We start from the raw sequence: 26,880 nt of genomic DNA on the forward strand, positions 1-26,880 counted from the left end.
TTCCCAAACCCAGAGCGGCTGTGGGCATTGAGGAGACAATACACAAGTGGGCAAATCCCAAGCACAACACTCAGCTTGATTAGCCAAACTGGGCACTTGGCAGAATCCGCCATGAAAGTTATTGCAACCCAAAGACTGGAAGAGACACTGCAGCTCCTTGTATCGTTCCCCTCTCGAGGCTAAGAAAATCCAAGTGGCCCAGCAGCACCACTTCCTTTGCCATCAGTATCTCAGCCACATTATACAAGGAGTCCCTGAAGGCAGAGCTCTCTGATGCACAGGGTATGCACCAACCCTGCACAGCCCACCACCATTTTGCTGCAGGAGCAGGATTTGTCCATTTAAGTTAATGGATGTTTCGCCACTGACTCTAATGGGAGCAAGATCGGATCCTCAGTGTCCTTTTGGAGAGAACCCTCTGACCATAATGGCTGCAGCATTGATGGGTTTCAGACAGAAACTAATCAAGGATGGCTTCTGTAACATGAGCACTGTAGGGCTGAGGGGGGAGAAGAAATAGCCTAAAACACTGGAGTGGTGAGAAGGAAAAGGCTTCCTCCCTTATAGCTTCTCTAATGCAAATCTATCTTGCAGGAAAGTAACATTCCAGTACCTGCCATGTATATATAATGTAGGGATAATCTTGCAGTGGCAGGGAGTCTAGATAATTGCCTCTAATGTCTATGATTCTATAAAAAGGATTATACTTCCCTGTGCAAAGTACCATGCTTAACAGATACATAACTGTCCGCCGGGGCCCCAGTGATAGTGCTGGGCTCTTTCAGGTGCCCCAAGAATGGTACCAAGAGCCTCCCAGGGAGATTCTTGGACCACTAAAAATAACTGCTGAATAACATCAAACAAGAAGCTGATCTCCAAAGGAGAAAGCTGTCTTTCAAACAGAAATATCTAACCATCAGCAACAAAGGACATACAATTACAATCGGAACTAATTACCATTTGTTAGTTAGTTTTAAATTGCCTCTAGTAAAATCACACACACACACAAAACTTCATTAATTTTGAATTGAAGTTGCTGAAGTGTATTTCCTCACAACACCACAAAAATTAAAAGTGCAAGGAAATCATAAGCTAAGGCAAAGTCCACACAAAACACAGTACCAGACTCCAATAATTTGCTTAGAAACAGCATCTGAAAGAAAGGTTAGACTTGCCAAAAAACAAATTCAAAATGGGTTCATTTTTAAATGCTTAGAACTCTAATTAATGGACTTACTTATAAATTCTCAGATAAGTACACCCATCTACTCACAGAGTGAGTGCTCTAAAGCGTGTGAGGAGACACATTATATTATATATACGTAACATAGAGATAAATGCAAATCTCAATGCTTTATGGAGACATTCGGATGCATCCCTACTACATTGGCAGATTTGGTATGTTCTACTTGAGGCACTGCATTTAAAATGTCAAACATGCCAGAGTGAACAGGCCTTACTTGTTTTCGTTGCTGGCATCATACCGAGGCATGGGGTCAATATCGTTGCTATTGACATCATAGCTGGCGTTCGAATCCTGTAACCAACAGAAAAAAGAGAGAGAGAGAACCAGTTTCTTATTAATTAGCCATTGACTCATGGGGCCCACATACATTCTTCAGCAGGTTTCTACAAGAGAGTAATTAGGTTAACTAACATTCCTGAGGTTTTGTGATGTTTTAGGAAAGGATTATATGTTCAATAATTACAGGATTTACATTTTTAAAATTTTGTTTTGGAAAGGGTGGAGGAAAACAAATACATTAGACAAAAGTATTTTTCCAACAACCATTATGAAATAGGAAGAGCTGCTTGTCACATATGTAAATTTATTACATAAAACTCTATATTCCTCCTCTGACACCTCTGTATATAACACCTGAAAAAGAGACGAGGTTTGCATTACATTTATCTAGGTTCAATAACAATAGGATATAGTCTAAGAAAAGAAAAATTCCTGAAACTTTAGGAAGCAGAGATCCTTTATATTCCCACATACCGTTCAAACACATAACACAAACTATACACTCTGGAAAAGAATATACCTTTTTAAACTTCCTTATCTTTTCAGAGAGCATAACTGTTTGTAATGTATGTGAAATGTGTGTTTTTGTCATATTGTCCGCATTTACCAAGATTCTTCCTGTTGAAAATAGTTTATAGTGCAAACAGTTGCTTGTTTCTGTGGCTTCTGTTAACTGATGTGGTAGCATGTGGTATGTTGACATGGCAAGCAGATCCTTTTAATCTCTTCTTTGTTCAAAACCAGTTACCACATCCACCTCAAATTTTCCTGTTTGTAGCCACATAGAAGGCATTTGTCATCAAACCAGTGAATTGCCCTGGGGAAATTCCTCGCTGGCAGGGGGAGAAGGTGGGGAAGGTAGTAAATAGCTGCATTATATTCACTGGAAGGATAGGACTGGGATGAAGTTAGTGGCATCTGATACAATCTTGTCTGATCTATGAGGGAGGAAAGTTGTACCTGGCTTGTTTAAATAACCTATGATATGGGAATTAACATGAAAGATGTAGTGCGTGTGAAGATTGAACAAATCTTAAAATTGACAAATAAAGCTATATCTTGTCACTGATTTTTAGGCAGAACTTCCTGTTGATTTCAAAAGGGAGTTTATACACAGGATGGATGGCAGGATATGGCCGTAAGTGCGGCTAATTCAAAATCAATGGCTTTAGAACTGCGGACCCATTTCTAACATTTTGGACTGGATGTCGTCCCTACGTCTTGAATGCTATGTCAGGATGAAATTCACCCCTACAGCTAGCACCCTTTGTGCTGGCCCTCTGCACAAGAGAATTTCATCCCAAATGCACTCATCTGTTTTCTTCACTGCTATTCATGTACAGCATGCACAGTCCATTTCATAAAAACAATTAAGACACCCAAGGTCGTGCACTTCTGCATCATGACTAATCTGTGGCCTAGAATAATCACCCCTAGCAATGCACTACCCTGAGATTCTAAATAGCTTGAAAGGACAATGTCAGCTTTGGTAAGACAAAAAGTTTACCTACCAAGAGAGCAGCCTCTCCGTACATTAAGCAAATATTCCTATTTATTTTAAACCAACTGTTTAAATGTGACAAAACACAAGCAGACAGAAAACCTGTAAGGCCATAGAAAACTTACAATAAACAAAGGGCATGGTTCTCCTCTCATTTACAGTAGTGTGAATTGGGGATAACATCATTGGAATCAACAGAGCTATACTGCCGAGACCCCAAAGTGTTGTAGATGAGTGCAAGTCACACCCCTTTTTTCCTCTACATTTTTTTAGCCATAGGATGGATAGCTTGAACTTAGATAAATACTCAGGAGGAAATAATTAAGTTAAGACCTTCAGGAATGGGCTGTTATCTCTCTAGACAAATATTTTTGCTCTACACCAGGGTTTATACTCTCCCTTTAGCTATATACTCTTGAAATTAGCAGATGTGTAGCATATTCAAAAGCTCTGAGAGTGATGGTGGTGTGAGGACCACAGGTCAAAGCATTTAGGGTGAAAAATTACAAGATCATTGAATTCAACCCCCTCCTTATATTCCATAAGGATATAGATTCCTTATGGAAGACAAATCAGATATTAAACTGATATTATACAACATATTATCCCACAGATTATTTCCATATGAAAAAATATAACTTTTTGTAATTTCCTTCCTTTTATTGTTGCTGTTATAGAAAATCTTTCCTTTCTTTCTTTCTTTCTTTCTTTCTTTCTTTCTTTCTTTCTTTCTTTCTTTCTTTCTTTCTTTCTTTCTTTCTTTCTTTCTTTTCTCCATCAACCAGAACAACACAGTCATCTTTCTACAAGCAGCAATCTCAATTCTGAATAATAAAACAGCACTCTGAACTACTGCAAAGACTCACATAATTCTGCATCAAGTCTGGGTGGGTTCTCTCAATGCCATCATCCAGGATGGTGATCACGACATTCTTTCCGGTGTAGCCTCTCTTCCAAGCACCTACTATGTTCATATCTGACTGACAGTGATGAGTGTTATCACTGCAGTGCTAAAGAGAGAAGAGGAAATAAATGCATTGGATGTTGGAGATAATTGAACAGTGGGGGGAGGGAGGGTTGGGATATTAGCTTATTCATTATCATAACCAATTAAATTATCAGCAGATGACTGTAGTGATTTGAATTGCAAATACGGAAGATCAGTGTCTTCATTATCAAATACCAGGATAATTTAAAAGAAACGCCAAATGAAATGGAAATCACTAGAACTGCTTATTTCTTTTTAAATACCCAACAGTAGAAAAGGGCAGCTATTAGCTATGATGCCCAATTAGAAGTCCTGCATAAAATGAAACAATTTTTTTTTCTGACCATTTGATGTGCTCACTGGAAATGTGCATTTGAATTTTTCAGCAAAACAAATCATATGCAGATAAGTCTGTAGAGAAACATCTGTAGAGATAAGTCTGTAGACAAACAGCCCTGGAAACAAAACTTGCTTTTTGGAGTTTCTGTGCTGTATAATTTCTTTACTGGATGTCTGGAAACTAATCCAGATTCGTTTCTATCTACAATAGAAGGCTTTTGGCAGGTTTTGTGCAATATCAGCAGGAGATGAGCAGCACTTAAGAACCTGTAACCAAAACAACCCTCTGAAAAACTTGCAGTTTAAGATGCCTGATGAATTGTAGATGGGTATAAGTCAACATGTCGGGGTACAACTTGCTGACGAATGGGTGTGGAGAGAGCTTAGAGTTCCTTAAAATTGAATGACTCTCCTGTGACATGAGTACATCCGCCATTTATATGAAAAAATCTGTCTTGCTATGGAAATGAGAAATGACACTTGGGTATTCATATACCCCCACTAGCAACTCTCTGATCCATAAACAAAGTGGTTCCCTATGAAGCCCGAACCATTCAGACCCTCATCAGTGTTGCTTTTTTCCAACTCAGTGAGAGCAAGGAGGGGAAAAAAAGAAGAAGGAAAGAAAGAAAGAAATGCTTGAACCTAGTATCATAGCAACAGTAGCCACATGAAAGCTCTCAGCGTTCATTCCCCACTCCCCATTTCCTTGCACATGCACCTCAATGTAATGTTTTAGCATTTTGGAAACTGTAAACAGTTCAACTAAATAAAAAGGGACAGATTCTGCCCTGACTTACACACAGGGGGAGGGAATGGGGTAACCCCACTGAAGGCAATTTGTTAGCACAGAATGTGGTGTAAATTAATGTAAGATTACTACTGAGACGGCTCTTACCACTGCCTCCTTCCATTCACTGCACCTTGATACAATATACAAACCAGTGGATTTCACAATGTTTATTAGAGGTTACTAAAGCAAGTTTGCTATTAAGCATTGTATAAACAAGGCATTTGTACAACTTTAGGGATCAACTCCAAAGAATGTCTAGCTAAGGATTGAAAGTAGAGTTATGTATATCATTCAAAAATGTGCAGACAGCTTGTTTTATAAGGTTAGCAACACTCTACACTTCCTTTTTTGCACAGTTTGTGCAGTGGCTGCTCAAGACTCTTTGTGATATACAAACAATAATAAAACAGCATCCTGAACTACTGCAAAGACTCACATAGTGCTTCATCAAGTCTGGGTAGGTTCTCTCAATGCCATCATCCAGGATGGTTACCATTGCAGTGCTAAAGAATATAACAGTGCTTCGCACATAGAGTTCCCTTGTTTTTTTCAAAGTGCACTACAATCTTCAAACCAATCAATCTTCACCAAACAGCTGTGAGGTAGATAAATATGACTACTGACATTTTACAACTGGGAAAATGGAGACATGAAGGGTGAAGTGATTTGCCCAAGGTCACAGAGCAAGTCATAGGCGGAAGTGGGATGGGAGTTCCTGTCTCCCTGCCTCAGGGTCAATTTACTGAACTATGCTGACTCACCACTCTGAGATGATCATGCCTTACATATTTACCAGACACCTGTGAGCTAGAGGAGTAGACTTATTAGCCAGAAGCCAATACTAAAAGTAAAGTATTCTCCAGCAGGTCGGAGGTGGGGCACATAATCCCTTCAGTCTGACGAAAGACAGAAACTCCACCCTTCCTTTCTTCCTGGTTGCTGGGAATGAAGAAAGGGGAAAATGACTCCCAATGACCAACATGCAACCCACCACTAGATCTTTACTCCTCTCCTCCCTTTCTTTAAAATGAGCAGCAGCCCTTGGGGTGTTCTGTTCCTAGGCTTGTCCCTTTCCCCCTGGGGAAGAACTAGCAGTTCTGGCTGCTCTGCTTCTTGGTCTAGTCCAGTGGTTCTCAACCTGTGGCCCATGGGCCACTTGTGGCCCAATCAGCACAGCTCAGTGACCCATGTGACATCCTCAGGGCCATACGGGTAGTATTGGATGTGGCCCACAATAGTAAATAGGTTTAGAACCACTAGTCTAGTCTCACCACTTGCCCCGGGCAAGTGTGTGGGTGTTTGGTTCCTATTCCCCTGAAAGGCCCTGGGACCTCTACCAGAAGATGATTCCTTTCTCTCTCAGTGATGTCAACAGGCTGCCCATGCCTGAATATCTGCTTCTGAGGCAGCAGCAGAGGTTCCCATTGGCCTCTTTCCTACACTGATGTACAAAAAAGCAAGACAAGATACACCTACCCCATTAGTGAATGATTAACTGATTCTTCTGATATACTGTGCCAGATCCTGGCCCGCACTTTGTGCTCCAGCACTGGGAAGACAGCCAAACTAAATGGGTGGTCAGAGAATCCCCTGGCAAAGGAGAATCTCCAGAAAGTATAGAGCTGGCATATCTCTACACCCAGTCCATCCTTCAGCCATAGCATAGGGGGCATATAAGGGATGAAAAGGTGGTATAAAGCCACCATCATTCCCATCCCCATCTCTGCCAAGCACATAGCAACTGCAGCTGAAGATGGAGCTCATCTTTGTTAAAATCCATCCTTTCCTTTCAACCCCTACTACTAACAACACCTTTGTCATCTCTCATCATGCCTATGGATCCTCTTCATCCTCCTCTCACCTCTCCCTCCTAGTCTAGGCAAAATGCTACTATTAGAATCATCTTTCTCTCCTGCTGCTCCGAGCAGTTCTCTGCCTCCATGCTCCCATCTCCTTCATTCTCTCCTGTCTCTGGCTCCCTTTCTTTTTTCCACATCAAGTTCAACCTTTTCTCCACCACAAATCCCCTGCCTCACAATCAGCTCCTCTCGCCCCAAAATTGCACCACAAACTGTACCCCACACTCTGAACTGGCATACCATTTTTCAGGCCAATCTGATTAGGTATATCAATTTTAAAGCAGTTTGAAAATTTAGCTTTTAATAGAAATGCTCTTTCAACCTCAACTATAGTGCAGTTAAGCACAGCCACCAACTTCTTGTCCACTATAAATTCTCTCCTCCACCTCTTTAAATCCCTCCTTCAAAATCACTTCTAGCGAGAAATCTCCAGTGTAGACTTCCATTCTATCATTCTTCCTTAACTGTATTGTGTTTAAACTTTATTTTCTGTTTCATATTCATCTGTCTGAATTACGTTGTCAGATCCTTGGGACGGGGACTTTGTGTTGTAAATGTTTGAAAGCACTGTGTAGATTTACAGAGCTACCTAAATAATGAATAGTCATTAAAATAAGAAAGCAAGTGCCTAAAATTAATTGGACTTTGTGTCAATGGGAAAGTACTGAAGCATCTTATTAATTCGCAATAATGTCAGTGTATTTTCTCTGTTCCCTCTCTTTGGAACATGATTTTTTGTGTGTCTGCAGTTGTAGTTTTTGCCCCCAGTCCTGCTTAACTTTACATAAGCACATGAGTTATCCTACTTCAATCAATGGAACTACTAAGATGCATTAAGTTAAATTTGCAGGATTGAGGCTTAATTTATCTTAACCTCTATTGATGTGAAGTTCTAAGGATCATTTTTATATTTGGTTGGCTATTTTAAAATATTGATTAGTTGTCAAATCTATCCCAGCAGTAACCAGACCAAAAAAAAAAAAAACCACACAAAAAACCCACAACAACCAACTTTGTTAACATACAAAACCTTGGGAGTTGCAGGTTTTTACCAGATCCATCCATATAAGTATTGCTGATTGATTTCTCCACCTCCGCCACAGAGAATAGGCAAGTACATGGAATCCTACCTTCCCCCGGACAAGTTAGTTTAGTCACAGTAAAAGAGCATCATTTTAGCATACATTGTTTTTGCCCACTGCCTGAAGGATATCATTGAAAGGAGTAACAACCCCTCACCCAATATAATTTGACTGAGTTTTTTAAAAGGCAGTTAAAGGCTGATGTTTCTCTTTGTAGTGTTTAACTGCAAAACATTAATGACACTACAGTTAGCATTTAATCAGAAACCTCTGCAGGGGCAGAGAGACTCTTGTGTTCCAAAAATGCTTAGGAAGCAAGAAGGGTGTTTTGAGGAAAATTACTGATCTAGAACTTCCCTCAGACTTGCAGTTCAAGTCTCATAGAGGTGAGAGGCCAAAAGAATCACTTGAATGTGGACAGTTTGGAAGCTATTCCTGCAATTAAGAAACAGGCACAGTGTTTAAAAGAAGTGATTCAGCTATTAAAGGGGTTTTCTGCAATCTGCTACATTCTTTCAATGCTAGACTTGTGCCTGGAGTTTCGTAGTTATTGTGTTACATACTCTCTCATAAGAACAGCCATACTGGGTCAGACCAAAGGTCCATCTAGCCCAGTATCCTGTCTTCCGACAGTGGTCAATGCCAGGTGCTTCAGAGGGAATGAACAGAACAGATGATCATCAAGTGATCCATGCCCTGTTGCCCATTCCCAGTTTCTGGCAAAAAGGCTAGGGACACCATCTCTAACCATTGATGGACCTATCCTCCATGAATTTATCTAGTACTTTTTTGAACCGTGTTATAGTCTTGACCTTCACAACATCCTCTGGCAAGGAGTTCCACAGGCTGACTATGTTGTGTGAAGAAATACTTCCTTTTGTTTGTTTTAAACCTGCTGCCTATTAATTTCATTTGGTGACCCCTAGTTCTTGTGTTATGAGGAGTAAATAATATTTCCTTAATTACTTTCTCCACACCCGTCATGATTTTATAGACCTCAATCATATCCCCTTCTTAGTTGTCTCTTTTCCAAGTCTTGTTAATCTCTCCTCATACAGAGGCTGTTCCATTCCCCTAATCATTTTTGTTGCCCTTTTCTGAACCTTTTCCAATTCCAAAATATATTTTTTGACATGGGACAACCATATCTGCATGCAGTATTCAAGATGTGGGTGTATCATAGATTTATATAGAGGCAATATGATATTTTCTGTCTTATTATCTGTTCCTTTCTTAATGATTCCCAACATTTCTGTTAGCTTTTTTGATTGCTGCTGCAGATTGAGTACATGTTTTCAAATGTAGCTCATTGTCTTTATCATTATCTTAACGTTTTGTGCCTGGTGTGCTAATTTCAGAGGTCTGATACTGGCTATATCCAGTTATGGATCAATACCAAAAAGGAATTGACAGAGTGAGGAACCAGTAATCATCTTAAAGTCAATATTCTAGAGCCAAAAATGAATTTTGAGGAAAGCTATACACCGGACCCTCACTCGAATGCGGGATTTGGGATCCATACCAAGTACCACATTATAGTGGGGACTGTGTTAAAATGAAATTACTGTATACAGTAAATGTCACATCCATAAAGTATAGAAAACCTCCGAAAATAAACTCCTACTTGAAGGAAACAATAAACGAGAAAAAAAGTGTTGTTTTATTAGAGATTTATAGTAGACATTACAATAAACTAGTCTAGTTTTTCTTTAAAAAGTCGGTGAGTTGCTTTTGCTTCTTGCTGCTGTGCCGCTTCTGCTAAGCAAACTGCAAAAGACTGCAAAAGCTGCATAATTTTTATAGGCTCAAAGTCTTGCATCTCAAACCATCTCAAAGCAGTCTCTAAGCCAGCTACTGTCGCAATAGACGCTGGAACAACGTCCACTTCATCTTCCTCTTCTTCTTCCACAGCGAAGGCCAATTCTTCAGCTTCTGGAATGTTGTTTGGTTGTACGGCCTGAAGAATTTTGTCATCCATTAGACTGTCAGCAACGGGACAAAATTCTTCTGCTTCATCATTGCCTCTTATCCAGGACTCGATATTTTGTGGCAGAGCAGTTACCCCGAGCCCGGACAGTTGCTGGCACAGCTCCTGCATCCACTCCATGTCTGTTCTTCCAACTTCCTCCTCTGTAAATCCCTTCAAGTCGAATTCCTCGTCAGACTGTGATCTACTTTCTTCATTTTCTTCCAGGAGCGGGTGGCCAAACGACTCTTTCAGTCCCACCATCCAACAGCGGTTTATCGTTTCAGCGCATAATAAATTCCAGGAATCGCCACCAATGTAAAAGAAGTCTTTTGTAGTCAACTTCTTCAGAGAATCAGTGACAGACAACTCGTTTCTATCATTTGTCATACCAAGTTCCGTCGATAGTGCTGCTTAAAAATGGCAATAACACCTTGATCAAGCGGCTGGATTTTGGAAGTCGTGTTTTTAGGTAAGTATGCAACCTGTATTTTACCGTCACAGGTTCGGAGTCTTTCGGCCAGAGGACATGCTGGACAGTTGCCTAGCAAATAACGGCCTTTTCTTCTAAGCATTTTGCCCGCAAATGCTTTCGCACAGAAGGGACAAATTCAGTGAAGAACCATTGTTCAAAAATCTCTCTTGTCATCCAGGAATTTTTGGGGTTCTTGTACAAAAACGGCAGGCAATTCACATTTACGTGACGAAAGCACCAAGGCATGCAAGACTTTCCAATGCACAATGGTTTTAATTTATGCTTGCCTGTTGCATTCACACAAAACAATACAGTAAGGCGATCTTTTGCCTGTTTATATCCTTTTTTCTTACATTCATCTGTTCTAGCAGCCAGGGTTTTATCGGGCAACATTTTATAATAAATTCCTGTTTCATCTGCATTGTAAACCTGTTCCTCCGAGTAACCCTCTGCCTGCAAAATTTCCCTCAGCTTCACAGGGTATGATTGCTCAGCGTTGTAATAAACAGAGTGTTTTTCTCCTGAAACTGCAATCTGAGAGATTCCGTGTCTTTTCTGAAATTGCCGTAGCCAACCCAAACTCGCCTTAAAATTGCTGAATTCGCCATTACGTTTCCGGTTGAATTTTTCCACTTGCATGGCTATAAGTGAACCAGAGATTGGAATGCCTTTCTGCTGTTCTTGCACAAACCACGTGTACATCACAGAATCAAGATCGGCATCATTCGCTAAACAGGCTCGTTTTCTTTGAAGGCCATGCTCTTCATCCAGGTTATGAATGTAAGTTCCAAGCTGGTCAGCATTCTTTAGCCATCCATGAAAGGTGGACTTGTTAATGCCAATATCGCAGCTAATCTTTGCCTGGGTTTCGCCATTTCTAAGTCGTTCGATAGCGTCCAATTTCTCCTGCACCGAGTAAGCCTTCCTTTTGTCCAACATTTTTGACATCTTTCTAAAGATAAATATTGTACCTGCAAATTTTTATTATATTACATTTGTATGACGTTCTAGGCCTACAGTAATCGTCTTAGGGCTTGTCTACACTACCGCGGGGTCGATCTCCCATTGACTGCGCTTGCGCTCCTCGTTCGGTGGAGTACTAGAGTCGACGGGAAAGCACTCAACGGTCAATTTATCTCATCTATAATCAAAAAAATTGTACTGTACAGTACTTAAATTTGGGATCCATGGCCATGACTGCGTTATATGCGAATTCGTGTTATATAGACGCGCGTTCTAGCGAGGGTCCGGTGTATAAGGCATTCTATTCTGTCTTTGACAAGTTTTTAACAGCCAATTTCTCATGAATTGTTGATGTTATGCCCTCTGAAAGCTATCACATAGTACAAAGCACTGGTTTCCAGCAGTTCTTGCGTTAACAGTGGTTAAAGATCATGTCAAAGATCTGGCAGATCTCGAACTGATTTGGTGGAACAATACAAATACTTTAAAGCCCAGTAAATCTTCCAAACATTAGCCCCCCAACCAGAAATTAACAGGGAAAAAAGATCCTTGTAAAAAGACGGGCTCTTCCTGATTTTCATGTAGAACAGTAGTAAAAAAAGAGTCTTGCCATAGGCAGTAGACCTTGCAGTTTATGGTACACATTCTTTAGGTCTAGGAGCTTCATCCACTGTACTATACAGCATGATATAATATATGATGTGATAAAGTTTTACAAGGTCACACAGGTAGAACAATAAGAATGGTCAAGGGCAAATTATTTGGACTTGATCAGCTCCTAAAATCCATGCATGGAGGGGACAGAACTGCATGGGGCCAAGAGGTGGATCTTGGTTAACCAAGGAGTTGTCAAGGGAAGAGACCTTCTGCCTCTTCTGTGAGAGGAAATTCAGTGTTGGACATTTGGTTAACCACTAGCTGCCAGGATGTTATTCTCAGCTGGTCAGTAAATATATCCAAGCAGCAAAGTTTAGTTTCCCTTAGCTTTAGTGGAGATGGCTTACTGGTGCCAGGCTCAAGTTCATTTGGTACTTTTGATATGAAACAAGCTTCATTTTTGAATGGAGGGGAGGAAACATCAGTTACCACAGTGAAGGATGACCTTCTAAAAGTCTAAATAGACAGATAGATCCACTGTTATAGTGGCCCATATGATTCAATATAAGCAAAGAAAACATGTTTTCAGGAACAGTATAACTCAGGAATGAGTTAAATTAGGCAGTTAGTAAGTTGTGTTTACTGAGGGATAATGTTTTTTAAAATAATGCTTTTTTTCAAGAGTGTTTATCACATTTTTAATGTTGAGTATAAACTCTTCCATCAGAGCTAGCAATAAATGAAAGGGGGATGTTAATGATTAGGAGGAGTTTTTGCAGGAAATAAACATTTTAGTTTTCGTAAATGTAATCTAATATTTATTGCATGTTAAATAGGAAACACTGTCTGCATAGAAACTTCTTTTCCTCTGAATTTCACCCCTGAACAGTTTTGGATCACAGCATTTTAAAGGCCTACAGAGGTTGGAGATATTATATGGACTGATTCATCTCATGCTTGAGATGCTTTCGATTAACTAGCATTTGATGTCTGAAACAACACATTTTACTGAACTGCTACTTTTTCCCATCTGAGTCTCTTTCCAATGAAATATTTGAAAAATATACAGTATTAAATATTTAGTTTCAAATTCATCCCTGGTATAACTTCAACGTATTTGACTGAGTTACACCAGAGATGAATTTGGCGCTTGACCTTTTTGATTTTTCAAGTAAACAAGTAAAATGTATTTAGAGGCCAGTGGGAGGAAACAAATCAAAAACATACATTATTTTATAAGTTTGTTTAAACAGAGAAGCAGAACAGGGAATCAGTGTAAATGGGCTCCTTATATTTATAGAACGATCTATTGGCTATAGGGAAACAAGAACAAGACAACAGAACTTAATTTATCTCTATAAAAAATGAGTTAATGACTCAGGTTACTCTGTGACTTGACACTAAATTTCTAGTCTTCCCAAAAGGAGAACAATTCAGAATATAGTTAGCTCACGTATACACTGAGACTATTCTATCATTTCTCATCACTGGAAATTTTAAAATAAAAATTAGATATTTTTCTGAAACATCTGCTCTGGTTCAAACAGAAATTAATTCAGGGAAGTCCTCTGGCCAGTTATACAGGAAGTTGGACTAAATAATCGTAATGATTCCTTCTGGCCATATAATTTATTAATTGATTCTACCAAGGACTATAGGTTCAAAGCTTTTCTTTTTCTTTTCTATGTACTAGTTTATCAAGTATTCATATTTATTTGGTAAGAATTAACCTTGTGACTACACACACACAGATTTGCTGCATGTTGACTGATGGTATCATCAGCTCCATGATACCACTAAATTAATTTACTTATTAAATTAATTACGGTTCAAGTATAAAACAACAAAAAAATGAAAGTCACTATTAAGGCAAAATGTTTGGTGTGAAACAATGTTCACTAAATTCCTTTCGAAAAAAGGGAAATGATGCATCATATGATACTGTTCTGCAGTAAAACATGTAGGAGATAAACCTAGCAAAAAACATTTACTAATGCTCCCCGCATGTGGGATGGATTTTGAGATCACAGAGAGGGTTGGAGATATAACTTACCAATCCTGTGGATCCTAGGAATTCATGAAGAAAGAATCCATCCAGACCCATGGATTCAGAGCCTTCTTTGGGCTCTGTGGCACCATCTTTCACTTGGTAGCCACGAGCCCTGAGGATGCTTCCATTATACATATACCCTACACTCCTCAGCCTGGGGGAACATCAGAGTGGATCGGAAGTTAATGCTGTTTTCACCTGCTTTAACTCCTGTCTAAGAAAAACTGTGGAAATCCTGTTGGAAGAAGCATATGCACAGAGAGGCTGTTCCCTGCCCTGAACTGTGCATCCTCACCCAGAGTGGTGTTATTCAGGAAGGGGGAATTATTCCACAAATACATCGTTCTTTCCATTCTCCCATTTTTGTGGCCTGTGCATTGTGCTTTTATGTGACCTCCATTAATTCCCATAAAAGAAAGAAGTATCAGAGAATTTTATTGAGTCTTATGACATATGGTCCTTTTCTTAAAGTGCCATGGAGACATGTGATTACACTAAACTCATATGTCACGTTTTAAAATTCATGTCTTGTTTGCCCTGAATGACTCTATGATGACCAGAAAACTACTGAAATCAGAAGTGAACCCTGCGAGGTGGGAGTGTCCCAGAGCTTGGGCTGTAGCCTGAGCCTGAATGTCTGCACCACAATTAAACAGACCCTTAGCCTGAGCCCCGCAAGCCCAAGTCAGCTGGCATGAGCCAGCTGCAGATGTCTAATTGCAGTGTAGACATACCCTCTACACTTGTGGTGGCATGCAGGATATGTGTAGCTACATGCCACAGAGAAAAGCAGGTCTCATCCACACTGCAATGTGTAGCTACATGCAGCAGTGAAAGGCTTTGGCAGCAGGGAAAGATCCAGCAGCTCCCAGAGCAGCCAAAGCCTTTCACTGTGGTGTGGAAAGTCTTGAGCAATGAGAAGGCAGCGGTGTAGTACAGACGTGGGAAGCAGTGCTTGGACATGTTGAGAGACGTGTAGAGTATATACCATAAAGTTCTGGGCATGTCTTCACTTGCCTAAAGTTCTGGGCAAGTGTCTCACTTCTATTGATGCCTGTGCTGGGGGTTGTGCAGTGTCTGCAAGCTACATGCCAACATCACTGTAGTCATAGCCTTAGTGCTACATCAGGTAGGTTTGAGAGTGTGGTGCAGAGCAGAGTGTGGAGGGTTTTAGTTGATTTTATTTCCTTAGGACTTCTTTGTCCTCAAAAATTGTATTGCTGTAACTATACAAGTATAGCAATACAAAGGCGCTTTATACGAGTATAGCTTATTCCTGTAGGGAAGGGGGGAAAGGTACACCAATATAAGGCACCTTTACCAGTATAACTGCATCCACAGTATACCAATATAATTATTTTGGTAAAAGCTCACGTCCCTAACTGACATAGTTATACTGGTACAAAATGTAAGTTTAGACCAGGCCTTATCTTTTGAAAGAAAGGAGATACAAACAGCTTTCTTTATCAATAAGAGTCTTTACACTTTTCAGAGATCACCAAAGTCAGGGGAAAAAAAGAGAGGTGGTGGGTGACAGGAAGGCCCAGAACAGAGTTAAAGAGATCAGAGCATAATGAAGTTGGGGAACACACTCCCAGAAATTAATCTACAGTACAAATTATTAATGTGATAATCATTTATTCTTGTCTCATTTCTATAGTATTTTGCTTTGTGTTACTGTTATGACCTTGTCTCTTGGAGGTGCCTTGTTCCCTTTACTTGTCATCATTCACGCTGTTCATTCACCTCCACAGCTCCTGTCAAATAGAACTGACTTCTTGTATCCCTCTGCCTTATCGCCTGTCAAATCTTGGCTGAAAACATATCTTTTCTCCCTTATTCATGCCTCTTCATTTCTCCTTCACTTTGTTGTTATTTTCAGCTTTATGGCTGTATTATTTAACTGTGTAAATTGTTGTAGGAGACAATTTGTACGAAAAATACCATACAAAGTAAAGTGGCAGCATAATAAAAGGAAGAGAAAAGAAAACTCTCATAAAGAGAATTTCAGCTTTTTTTAAAAGCTATTATATTGTATCATGTAAGTACGTGACATGTTTTAAAGATATTTTCAATTTACTTCTTATAATGTAATGGGATTTTTGGAGCTATTAAGGACATCTTGTAAATTTGTAAGCAGACAATTTTGAAATTGTACATTATTTACTCAATACTGCAACCCCTCACAATAAGGTTAATGAAGGGTTTGCCATGTCAGTTTGTACTTTGAAGCTATCATGATGATCAAACAGATAGTCAAATTCATAATGTTAAGGAAATGTTACTGATTATGCACAGTTGTCAAACTTTAAACATGAGTATCTTGGCAATCATTAAATACAATGGGCCAAGTGAATTCTGTAGAACAGAGAAATTTAAAATGTACATCCCTGCACCATCTTCCCAAAGCTGAAATTAATCATAGAGCAAAACTGAGTAGGAGGTAAAATGTAAATATAAAAATGTGAATGATAATAGCATCATAGAAATGTAGGGCTGGAAGGGACCTTCAGAAATCATCAAGTCCAGCCACCTGTGCTAAGGCAGCACCAAGTAAACCTAGACCAACCTATTTTTAAAAATCTCCAATGACGGGGTTTCCAAAACCTTTCTTGGAAGCCTATTCTTCATCTTAACTGCCCTTAGTGTTAGAAAGCTGTTCCTAATATCTAACCTAAATCTCCCTTGCTGCAGATTAAGCTCATTACTTCTTGTTTTACCTTCAGTGGACATGAAGAACAATTGATCACCGTCCTCTTTATTACGGCCCTCAACGTATTTGAAGACTGTTGTATGTTCTCCTCTCAGTCTTCTTTTCTGAAGACTAAACATGCCCAAATTTTTTAATCTTCCCTCATAGGTCAGTTTAATAATTTTTACCATCCCCATTTTACAGAAAGGGAAACTTTGAGATCTACTGATGAAAAGCACCACCTAAGAAATAGGCTTTATTTAATAATTTTTGTCACTCTCCTCCGGATTCTCTCTCTAATTTGTCCACATCCTTCTTGAAGTGTGGCACCCAGAATCGCATCCAGTATTCCAGCTGAGACTTCACCAGTGCCACATACAGCAAGATAATTACTTCCCATGTCTTCCATACAACACTCCTGTTAATACACCTCACAATCACATTAGCCATTTTTGCAACTGTATCACTTTGTTGACTCGTATTCAATTTGTGATCTACTATAATCCAAGATTCTTTTCAGTATTATTAGCCAGATATTCCCTATTTTGTAGTTTTGCATTTGATTCCTAAGTGTAGTACTTTGCACTTGTCTTTATTGCATTTCATCTTGCTGATTTCAGACCAATTCCCCAATTTGTCAAAGTCATTTTGAATTTTAATCCTGTCATCTTCCAGTTTAGTATCAACCACAAATTATATAAGCATACCCTCCCCTCCATTATCCCAGTCATTAATGAAAATATTAATTATAATTGGGCGTTAAGAATGTTTTATTAAATACCAAATGAATACAATTCTGCAATCATGCAAGTAGGCTTCTTAGTTTAAAAAAATCCTAGTTAAGAAGGGAAGTGAAAGTGGCAATTAATTTTTTTAAAATATAAAACAAATGGAAAATTGGGAAGTTGATAGCAATGAGTAGAAATAGGCAGTTATGCAATGCAGACAGCAGATAAAGGAAGCTAAAGGTATAATCGTAAAATCTACAGCCAGTAGGGTTAAGGATAATAAAAAAGGAATTCCTTAAATCGATCAGGAACAAATTAAATCCTAACATTGGAATCGGTCCAATATCAGACAAGGATGGTTAAATTGTCAATCCTGATGCTAAAAAATCTAAATTATTCAATAAATATTTCTGTACTATATTTGGAAAGAAGCGGGATGATGTATTCATATCTCATAGTGATTAAGAAATGCTTTCTTTTCCTCCAGTAACTAGGGATGATATTAAACAGCAACTATTAAAGTTAAAAAATTTTAAATCAGCAGGACCAGATAACTCGCTAGTTTGGCTGATAAAAGTAACTGTACGGACATAATATACTTAGACTACTGTACAACATTTAACTTAGTTCTACATGACATTCTGATAAAAATAAAATAAAGCATTATACAAAATCTGCACAGCCCATATTAAGTGGATTAAAAACTGGTTAACAGATAGACCTAAAAAATTATCTGTAAATGGGGAATCAGCATTCTACGGGATCTAGTGGGGTCCCACAGGCAGTTGTTCTTGGCCCAATGTTATTCAATATCTTTATTAATGATCTGGAAGAAAATATAAAATCATTGCTAGTAATCTGCAGATGACTCAAAAATTGGTGGTTACAGATCAGTTACAATTTGTCTCGGTCACTCTGGATCCTATCCCTACCTTCCAGTGTATCTACCCCTCCCCCCATCTTGGTGTCATCTGCAAATTTGCTGAAGGTGAAATCCATTCCATCATCCAGATCATTAATGAAGATGCTGAACAAAACCGGCCCCAAGACCAACCCCTGGGGCACTCTGCTTGATACTGGCTGCCAACAGACATCGAGCCATTGATCACTACCCATTGAGTACGATGATCTAGCCAGCTTTCTAGCCACCTTACAGTCCATTAATCCAATCCATACTTTTTTAACTTGCTGGCAAGAACACCGTGGAAGACCGTATCAAAAGCTTTGCTAAAGTTAAGGTATATCACGTCCACCACTTTCCCCATATTCACAGAGCCAGTTATTTCATCATGGAACGCAATCAGGTTGCTTAGGCATGACTTGCAGTTCGTGAATCCATTTTGGCTGTTCCTGATCACCCTCCTCTCCTCCAAGTGCTTCAAAATGGATTCCTTGAAAATCTGACTTCTAGATTAAAAAATTAAAAGTCTCCAAGGAAAAAGCAATCTTCTAATGATACAGAAAAGTATGCATCAAGGAGTTACACCGACAGCATAATCCTTCTGCACTGTGGCAATCTAACCTCATTTTGGGAGTGTACCTGCTGTCGAAGCCAAGATCACTTTTTGTACTGAATCTGGTTCTTGAAAGTTGCACATAAAATAATCCACAAAACCAAATAATACTCAATTGCAATGAAATAAAGGTCTACTTAAACATAAAATGATACATACATTCAAGTGAACAGTTCAGGACAATAAGAAGCAAATTAATTTTGATTTGTGGGACATTAAAACAGAACCTGGGCCCTGATTCAGCAGAAGTGTGTGATTACCCTTAATCCAGTCCTGTTCAGCAAAGCCATTAGGTATGTGCCTAAGTCCCATTGATGTCTACATGACTTAGTCTTATGGTTAAGTACTATACTGAATTGGGGCTCTGGTCAATTTTTCATTGACGCAGAGAATATCAGGACTTTCCCTTTTTTATCAGCAAGCAAAGCCAGCATTTTCTTTTCCTTGTACTTTTTCATCTACTTGACCCCAGTTAACCTGTACCCTTTGACTTAAGCTGCTGCAGATGGAAGTATTTAACTAGCAGGGAAAAAAGGAAACTAGGTGAGAACCTTTCTATTCACTATGAATGCTTTACTTGACTGTCCTATATATATATATATATATATATATATACACACACACACACACACATTTTTTTCAAAGCAGCATATGAATCAAATGAACAACTTGATCTGCCAGCAGCAGCACGATTGCAATTGTACGGCTGCCAGCAAAAAAAGAGAAAAAAAGTAGAAAGCTGTCGTTTCATGCCTGACATTGTTAATCTGATCTCCCTCATTTGAAACAAACAATAAAAAAACCCTTCTCACGACTGTCTGGTATTAAACACGGTGACTGTTTAGATGATGCAGAAAATAATTCTCAATATATATGCCTGCAGTTCAATCATCCCTTAGCCCTCCCACATAATTGTTTCAGGAGGTTTTAGTCAATCTGTGTTACTCCCTGCTTGTCTGAAGATAACAAGGGTCTTAAACTCTGTTCCTTGCAGGATCACTCCCCAAACACACACGTGTGTCTGTTAGACAGTTCCTGTGGCATGTCTGAAAAGAGAAGAACTTCTCAGCCTCAGGTTTATTTTTCCTATTCTGTAAATTCCTTCATTGAATATTGCCAGTGAATCAATCCTCCAAATGAAATATCTCAGTTAATGGAAATAGCTTACACAGTCTGTACCATAGGATAGGCCCAGAGGCATGTTACTGGCCTACTATCTCTTGGTAAGTGTGATCACAATTCTTCCACATCTACCTCATAAACGTTTGTACTTTTAATGTCAGAGGAGAGAAAATACCGACACCTGGTAGACAAGAAAATGTGTTTTTCTACTGCATGCATCCGATAAAGTGAGCTGTAGCTCATGAAAGCTTATGCTTAAATAAATTTGTTAGTCTCTAAGGTACCACAAGTCCTCCTTTTCTTTTAACAAAATGTGTGTCCTGTCTCAGAGAATAAAACAGGAACATTTCACATTTTTACTGGATGTCTCACTGGCCACTATTGTGCAACCTGTTCATTAAATAAAAAGAATGGGCCAAATTTCTGGTGAATTTGGCCCAAAGTTTTTGAAGGATAAACAAGTGAAAAAAGAGCAGTACACGACAGTCTGATCCCTTTGGAATTGTGCAATAGTCTCCCTTTTGGAGTCTGTGCCGTTTACAAGCAATGTGGAAACACGGAAGTCAAAAAGATGGAGAGGGCAGAATTAGAAAAGGAGCACAACCACCACAAGCTAGCAAATAAACTTAATCTTGGTATACTGAATCCAAACTTTAAGGGGGAAACATTTCCCAACTGAGTACAGTGGTCCCAAAAAGCTCACCAGTTGAAAGTCAACTGTTGAGAAGCCTACTTTACGGAGGCATGGCAGGCATTCCCCTTGTATATGGAATACTGCAGCAAGACTAATTATTTTCCAATTATAAAGATTAACATTTTATGGTGGCCATTGTATGAACAATGTACGTGAATTAAAGTAGTCTATCTACTGCTCTAATTTATGCAGCTGGCATTGGCATTTAGGCCTTGTCTACACTAGAAAGGGTTTACCGTATATCTAAAGTGGAGACACAGTTTGTACTTTTGCCAGTATCAGTTATACCAGTTCCTCAAATGAAATAGGTTAAATAGCAAAAGGACTTTTTTACTGGTATAACTGCAACTACACAAGGGCTCATACCAGAATAGCTAAGTTGGTTAAAAAAAACCTGACATCCCCAAGTGACACAGCTCTGCCAGAATACATTTTAAGTGTAGACCAGACCTTAGTTAACTAGGGACACAGGTTCAGCAATTTGGGTTGGATAGATACCTAAAAGTTGAGTTGCTTTCTCAAACATTGGTTCTGAAAACCTTAAAAGGTCACACCAGGATCACTTGTGAAATTTCCAGTACATCCTGGCTGCAGCCAAAACCACAAGTTTTGTGAGGAAAATAAAGCCTCTTTCTGTCCCTCTCCAAACCTGGAAGTACAGAGGCACATGGAAATCGAACAAAAGAAGAGTTAACTGATTGCTTCTGAACTTCAAAAACCATTAGGTGTTTATATTCATAAAGGGATGAACAGTTCCACACACGCTTCCCTCAAGTAGTAAAGTAATTTATTATTATTATTCAAGTATCTTGTCTATATTTATTGTGCACAGAGCGCCAGCTGTAAAATCCCACAGTACATTGATGTTTGAGCTTCCTTGTGTTCCCAGGCTTGCACTCCTTGGATTTTATGCAGTTTTGATTTTTATCATATGGAAACCTATCCCACCCTTTCCTGGAGAAAATCACATGTAAAAGGGGAAAAAAAATCTCCTTGCTTTTGATGTCACCCATCTCTCCCTCCAGTGGGAGGGGTTTGCAAGACAGTAGAGAGGGCAGGCGGTGTGGCATATGCATTTGTTCCATATGCATTTGTTCCAAGATCTACAGGGACATCTCTTGGGTCTCAGATCACCCTTGCTTCAGGACCCGGCTGCAATTGACCTCCTGCCCACATTTGCACCCTACCCCCTACCAGAGTGCTGAGTGGGACTTAATGCTGTAACTGTCAACATTCACTCTTGGTGGAATTTCAAATGGAAAGCACTGATTTTTTTTTTTAAGAGGATAATGCCAAAGAAAGTAACTTTACCCCTTGCTTCTCCCCTCTGGACTGGCACACCTTTCTTCTTACATGGCATACTTGCACGAAGAGGTTTTGTGGACTTAAACTGAAGGGGCAGAAAATTCTGCTCTGATTTTGCTCTCTCTATCTATGCATACTGATCTGATTTGGCTGTCTTTGTGTTACTTCTATTGAATCTGTGTCTAAAAGTCACTGGAGATTACATGGATCTGGTCCCCTCCCCCCCCCCCGGTAGAATTTCCCTCCAAAGCACCATTGCCAAAATGTAGATTATCTTTATAACCTTTTCACCTATAATTACCTCTTTGAGGAACTTTTTCCTCAGCTGGGCAGAGGAAGATGCAGAATGTGACCCATTGCCCTTAGAACTTGGGACATAGTAATAGTTGCAATACAGCTTTTGTGACATTAAAAGTAGGAGCAAATTATGCTGAAGCAAATTTGCCCCTTCTTGCTTGAGGAATCCAGCCAGTTCATTGATGCTGAGTAAACTACAATGCAAGGCTGCCTATTTATTGTAAATTTGTCCAGTTTTACACAGTGAAAAATTGGTCCATTGGGCTTGCAAGGATAAATGCCCATATTTAGGTTTAATTACACCAGCACAGCCAGACAATTGCAGTATTTGGCAATAATTTCTGATAAATGAGAGGGAAGTGGAGTTTAGCAGTTAAGAGGAAGGGGCTGGGAGTCAGGAATTCTGGAGTTCTGATCCACTCAAACTGAGTGCCCCATGGCTCTGGGCAAGTCACTTAACCCCTCAGCTGTGGTGAAAAATGGATGAAGACTTAAAGGAATATTATAATGCTTAATTAGTTAAGGGTAGACTGGGCTTCTCCAACCTGCCCAGTGTAAAAAGAGCATATAGCTTTGCTGATCCAGGAGCAGAACAGTTAAGGACTTGTGTCTCCCTCTACCCACGTCTCCCGTTTGGTGAATCTAGTCCTTTAAAAATGCCTGGAAACAAAATGTTTAATTTAACTGGAAAGAATTTTTTTGATTTGCTGAAAATTCCAAATTCAATTTGACACGAAACAATTATTTTCCTGATTTTTCATAACTGCCAGCAAACTGAAAAATCAGTTATTCACCCAGCTCTAATCACTTTCTCCCTTTCCCCTGCACCAGCTCATCTTTATTAGTTGGTACACTGAGGAGCAAAGCCAAGACTCCACTCATTCCCACCCCACTCCCTGCCCACCTGCACAGCACCTGCTTACCCTTAGGCATCCAAACCCACAGTGAGGCAGGCTGCACAGTAGCATAGGGCGAGTATCTTACTCTACTCTACTTACTTGTACTCAGGCACAGCTACACAGGGTATGTCTACACTGCAGCTGGAGGTGTAATTCTCAGCTTGAACAGACATACACATGCTAACTTTGATCGATCTAGGGCGCTACAAACAGCGATGTGGTGCAGGCAGCTTAACCCCCCATGTATTGGACCATACTCAGGTGATTAGTCTGTGCTACTGCCCACACCACCATGGCCACATTGCTATTTTTAGCATGCTAGCTCAATTGGAGACAGGGTAAACATACTGACACCCCAGCCGTGATCTGGCCTTTAAAGTTTGGGAAGCATTGTCAATCTGAAAAGTGCTATTTACATCTTTATTTAGTAGACACTCTTAATTAGCAGCCACTGCCCTACAGTAACCACACCTTTACCAGGCAAGCCACAGGGGAAGCATTTAAACTGAATAGCAGATGAGGTTTCTAAACAAAAATGTGGTATTTCTCAGAACTTTAGAAATGATCTTTTCCTTTTTCAATCATCATAGGAGAGCATGCAGTATTGCTCCAAAAAGGAAAATCATGTTACAGATCTGCTTCTCTGATGTTCAACAACCTGAAAAGAGATTAACATGGATTCTTATTGAATAGGTTTCTTGAAAAGTAAAAACTGGCAATTGCTTCTACTTAAAAAGGAAATTATGCCATTCAATAACTGTATGTCTCTATACGCAAACATTTTTTTCCATTGGAATACTATGTATTGTTATCAAATTCAGCAATTACTATCTATTTATATTCCATAGCACTTATTACTAGCATTTTATTATGGACTAAAATTAAACAGTCAAACATTTATTCCCTCTTAACAGAAATACAACATACATTATATGGAACTGCCTTTTCCTTGTTAATTACAGAAACTACTACAAAAAAAGACGTACAGATAGCTCAGAAAAATGCAATATATACAGAGAGAAAACTGAAGTTCTTGACCTGACTGCAGCCATTTAAAACACAGAACATCACATTTTAAATAAATGTTAAGAGTTAAGAGAGAAGGGGATTCTCTCTCTTCAAAGATATAATCAGCAGCAGTGGGTAGAGTGCAGAATGTGTGTTATTACTAAATGATATATCATTGGGGAAAAAAATCTGTTTACTGCAGAAATGAAACCATCTCATTTTTGACAAGCAGGAAAATCTATCCAGATAGCTACTACACAGATCACTTTAATATCACTTCTTCTCGGTTCAGTGAAAATAATTGCCAGAATACTGCTTGACATCCACTTTGCTTTCACTGGGCACTTCCAGATATGACCCAGTGGGAAACACACAGTAGCTGCTCAGGTAAATAAGAATATGAGAACTGCTACCATGGAACAGACCAGCAGTCTGTGTCTAGTCTTTCTATTAATCTTACTAAACTACTTGTTAATCACACTACACTAGTTACTTCAATAATCTCCTGTGGTCAGCAGAGATGTGATTAATCCACTTTTCCTCCTGATTTGCTGGAATACCAAATATTAGTTGTTGTTTCTCATCAGGAAGTGTGTATTGATCCAGGTAGTTACAGCATAATCTAGTGTTAACTAATGATAGATTATGTTATCATAATATCTCACTGAGAACAAGATGTATGCTTCCACCAGTAAACAGACAAGGAGATATTAGAAATCTTCCCTGATTTCCTGATAAAAACATAAGATTGGCCATACTGGTCACCAATGGTTCATCTAGTTCAGATTGCTGTCTTCTGACAGTGGCTGGTGCCAGATGCTTCAGAGAGACTGAACAGAATAGGGCAATTATTTCAAATGATCCATCCATGGGTTGCATGCCTGCCCATCCTGGCTAACAGCCATTGATGGACCTATCCTCCATGAACTTTTATAATTCTTTTTTGAACCCAGTTATACTTTTCGCCTTTAGAGCATGCCTTGGCAATGAGTTCCACAAGTTGACTGTGTATTGTATGAAGAAATACTTCCTTATGTTTTTTTAAAGCCTGCTGCCTATTAAATTTAATCAGGTGACTCCCAGTTCTTGTATTATGTGAAGGGGTAAATAATATTTCCCTACTCACTTTCATCATACCAGTCATGATTTTATAGAATTCTATCATATCCCCCCTTAGTTGAGTCTATTCTAAGATGAACAGTCCCAGTCTTTTTAATCTCTCCTCCTATGCCTAATCATTTTGTTGCCCCTCTCTGAACCTTTTCCAATTCTAATATATCCTTTTTTGAGACAGTGTGACCAGAACTGCACTCAGTATTCAAGGTGTGGGCATACCATGGATTTACATAGTGGCATTATGATATTTTCTGTCTTATTACCTATTGCTTTCCTAACGGTTCCTAACATTGTTAACTTTTTTGTTGGCCTCTGCACATTGCTTTCAGAGCACCCTCCACGATGACTCCAAGATCTCTCTATTGAGTGGTAACAGATAATTTAGCCCCCATCATTTGTACGTATAGTTGGAATTATTTTTCCCAATGTGCATTACTTTGCACTTATCAACACTGAATTTCATCTGCCATCTTGTTGCCCAGTCACCCAGTTTTGTGAGATCCCTTTGTAACTCTTTGCAGTCTGCCTAGGACTTCACTATCTTGAGTGATTTTGTATTGTCTGCAAACTTTGCCACCTCACTGTTTGTCTTTTCAAGATCATTTATGAATATGTTGAACATTGTCCCAGTACAGATCCTTGGGGGTCCACCCTCCACTGTGAAAATTGACCATTTATTCCTTCCCTTTGTTTCCTATCTTTTAACTAAGACAGGACTTTTCTTCTTAGCATATGACTGCTGGTGGTTTGATACTTTCTGATATTCAGTGACAACTCCACAATAGCAGGTAAAATGTTATCTCCCTGTCTTCCCTTATCAAATATTAAATACTTGATCATCTGATGGGGCGCATGTCTGGAACACATACACACACATAAAAAGGTGCAAATGGCAACACGTGAAAGATGTATGAAAAACAGAGTATTGCCATGCTACATCAATACATACCTGGCTTTCACTGTACAACTGGTGTGCACAGCAATAGAAAAAGGTGTGTCAAAAGGAAAACTGGATGTGGCTAAATAGTGCAGCAGGGTGTAATACCCCTTTAAGGGACAGTGGCACTTACAGCCAACACAGTGAGAGTGCTGTCAAGGAGCACCATGTCCTACCCCTGGAGCTGGGCTATATAAACAGGAAAAGAAAGCTGTGCAAAGTAGAGGTGACTAGAGGTCACTCTGGTTGCAGACTTCATATTATCACTCTGATCAGGAACACCAGAGACTTTGTTTTTCTAAGTATAAGTTTGGTTGCTCTGACTGAAGAGTCTGGGGTAAGGCCATTATGAAGTGCACTAAGCGGCTCTTCCCCTGACTTGGCATCTAAGGGAAAAGAGAAAACCAGCCTGTCTGCCTGCCTGTCTCGG

At 39.4% G+C, this 26,880-nt stretch overlaps 1 protein-coding gene across 3 annotated transcripts in view; it reads right to left on the reverse strand.

The window, feature by feature from the left end:
- The window catches only part of LOC125637150 (proprotein convertase subtilisin/kexin type 5), a 305,277-nt gene that overhangs the window by 201,998 nt on the left and 76,399 nt on the right, over positions 1 to 26,880 (reverse strand). For all 3 annotated transcript variants that reach the window (XM_075128725.1, XM_075128726.1, XM_075128727.1), the window contains exons 4-5: positions 3,893 to 4,036; positions 1,461 to 1,537 (exon numbers count right to left, since the gene is read on the reverse strand). In XM_075128725.1, the coding sequence (XP_074984826.1) occupies positions 1,461 to 1,537; positions 3,893 to 4,036 (221 nt within the window). The remainder of the gene's footprint in view (positions 1 to 1,460; positions 1,538 to 3,892; positions 4,037 to 26,880) is intronic.

This window comes from Caretta caretta, chromosome 5 (genome assembly GCF_965140235.1).
Source record: "Caretta caretta isolate rCarCar2 chromosome 5, rCarCar1.hap1, whole genome shotgun sequence".
NCBI lineage: Eukaryota > Metazoa > Chordata > Testudines > Cheloniidae > Caretta > Caretta caretta.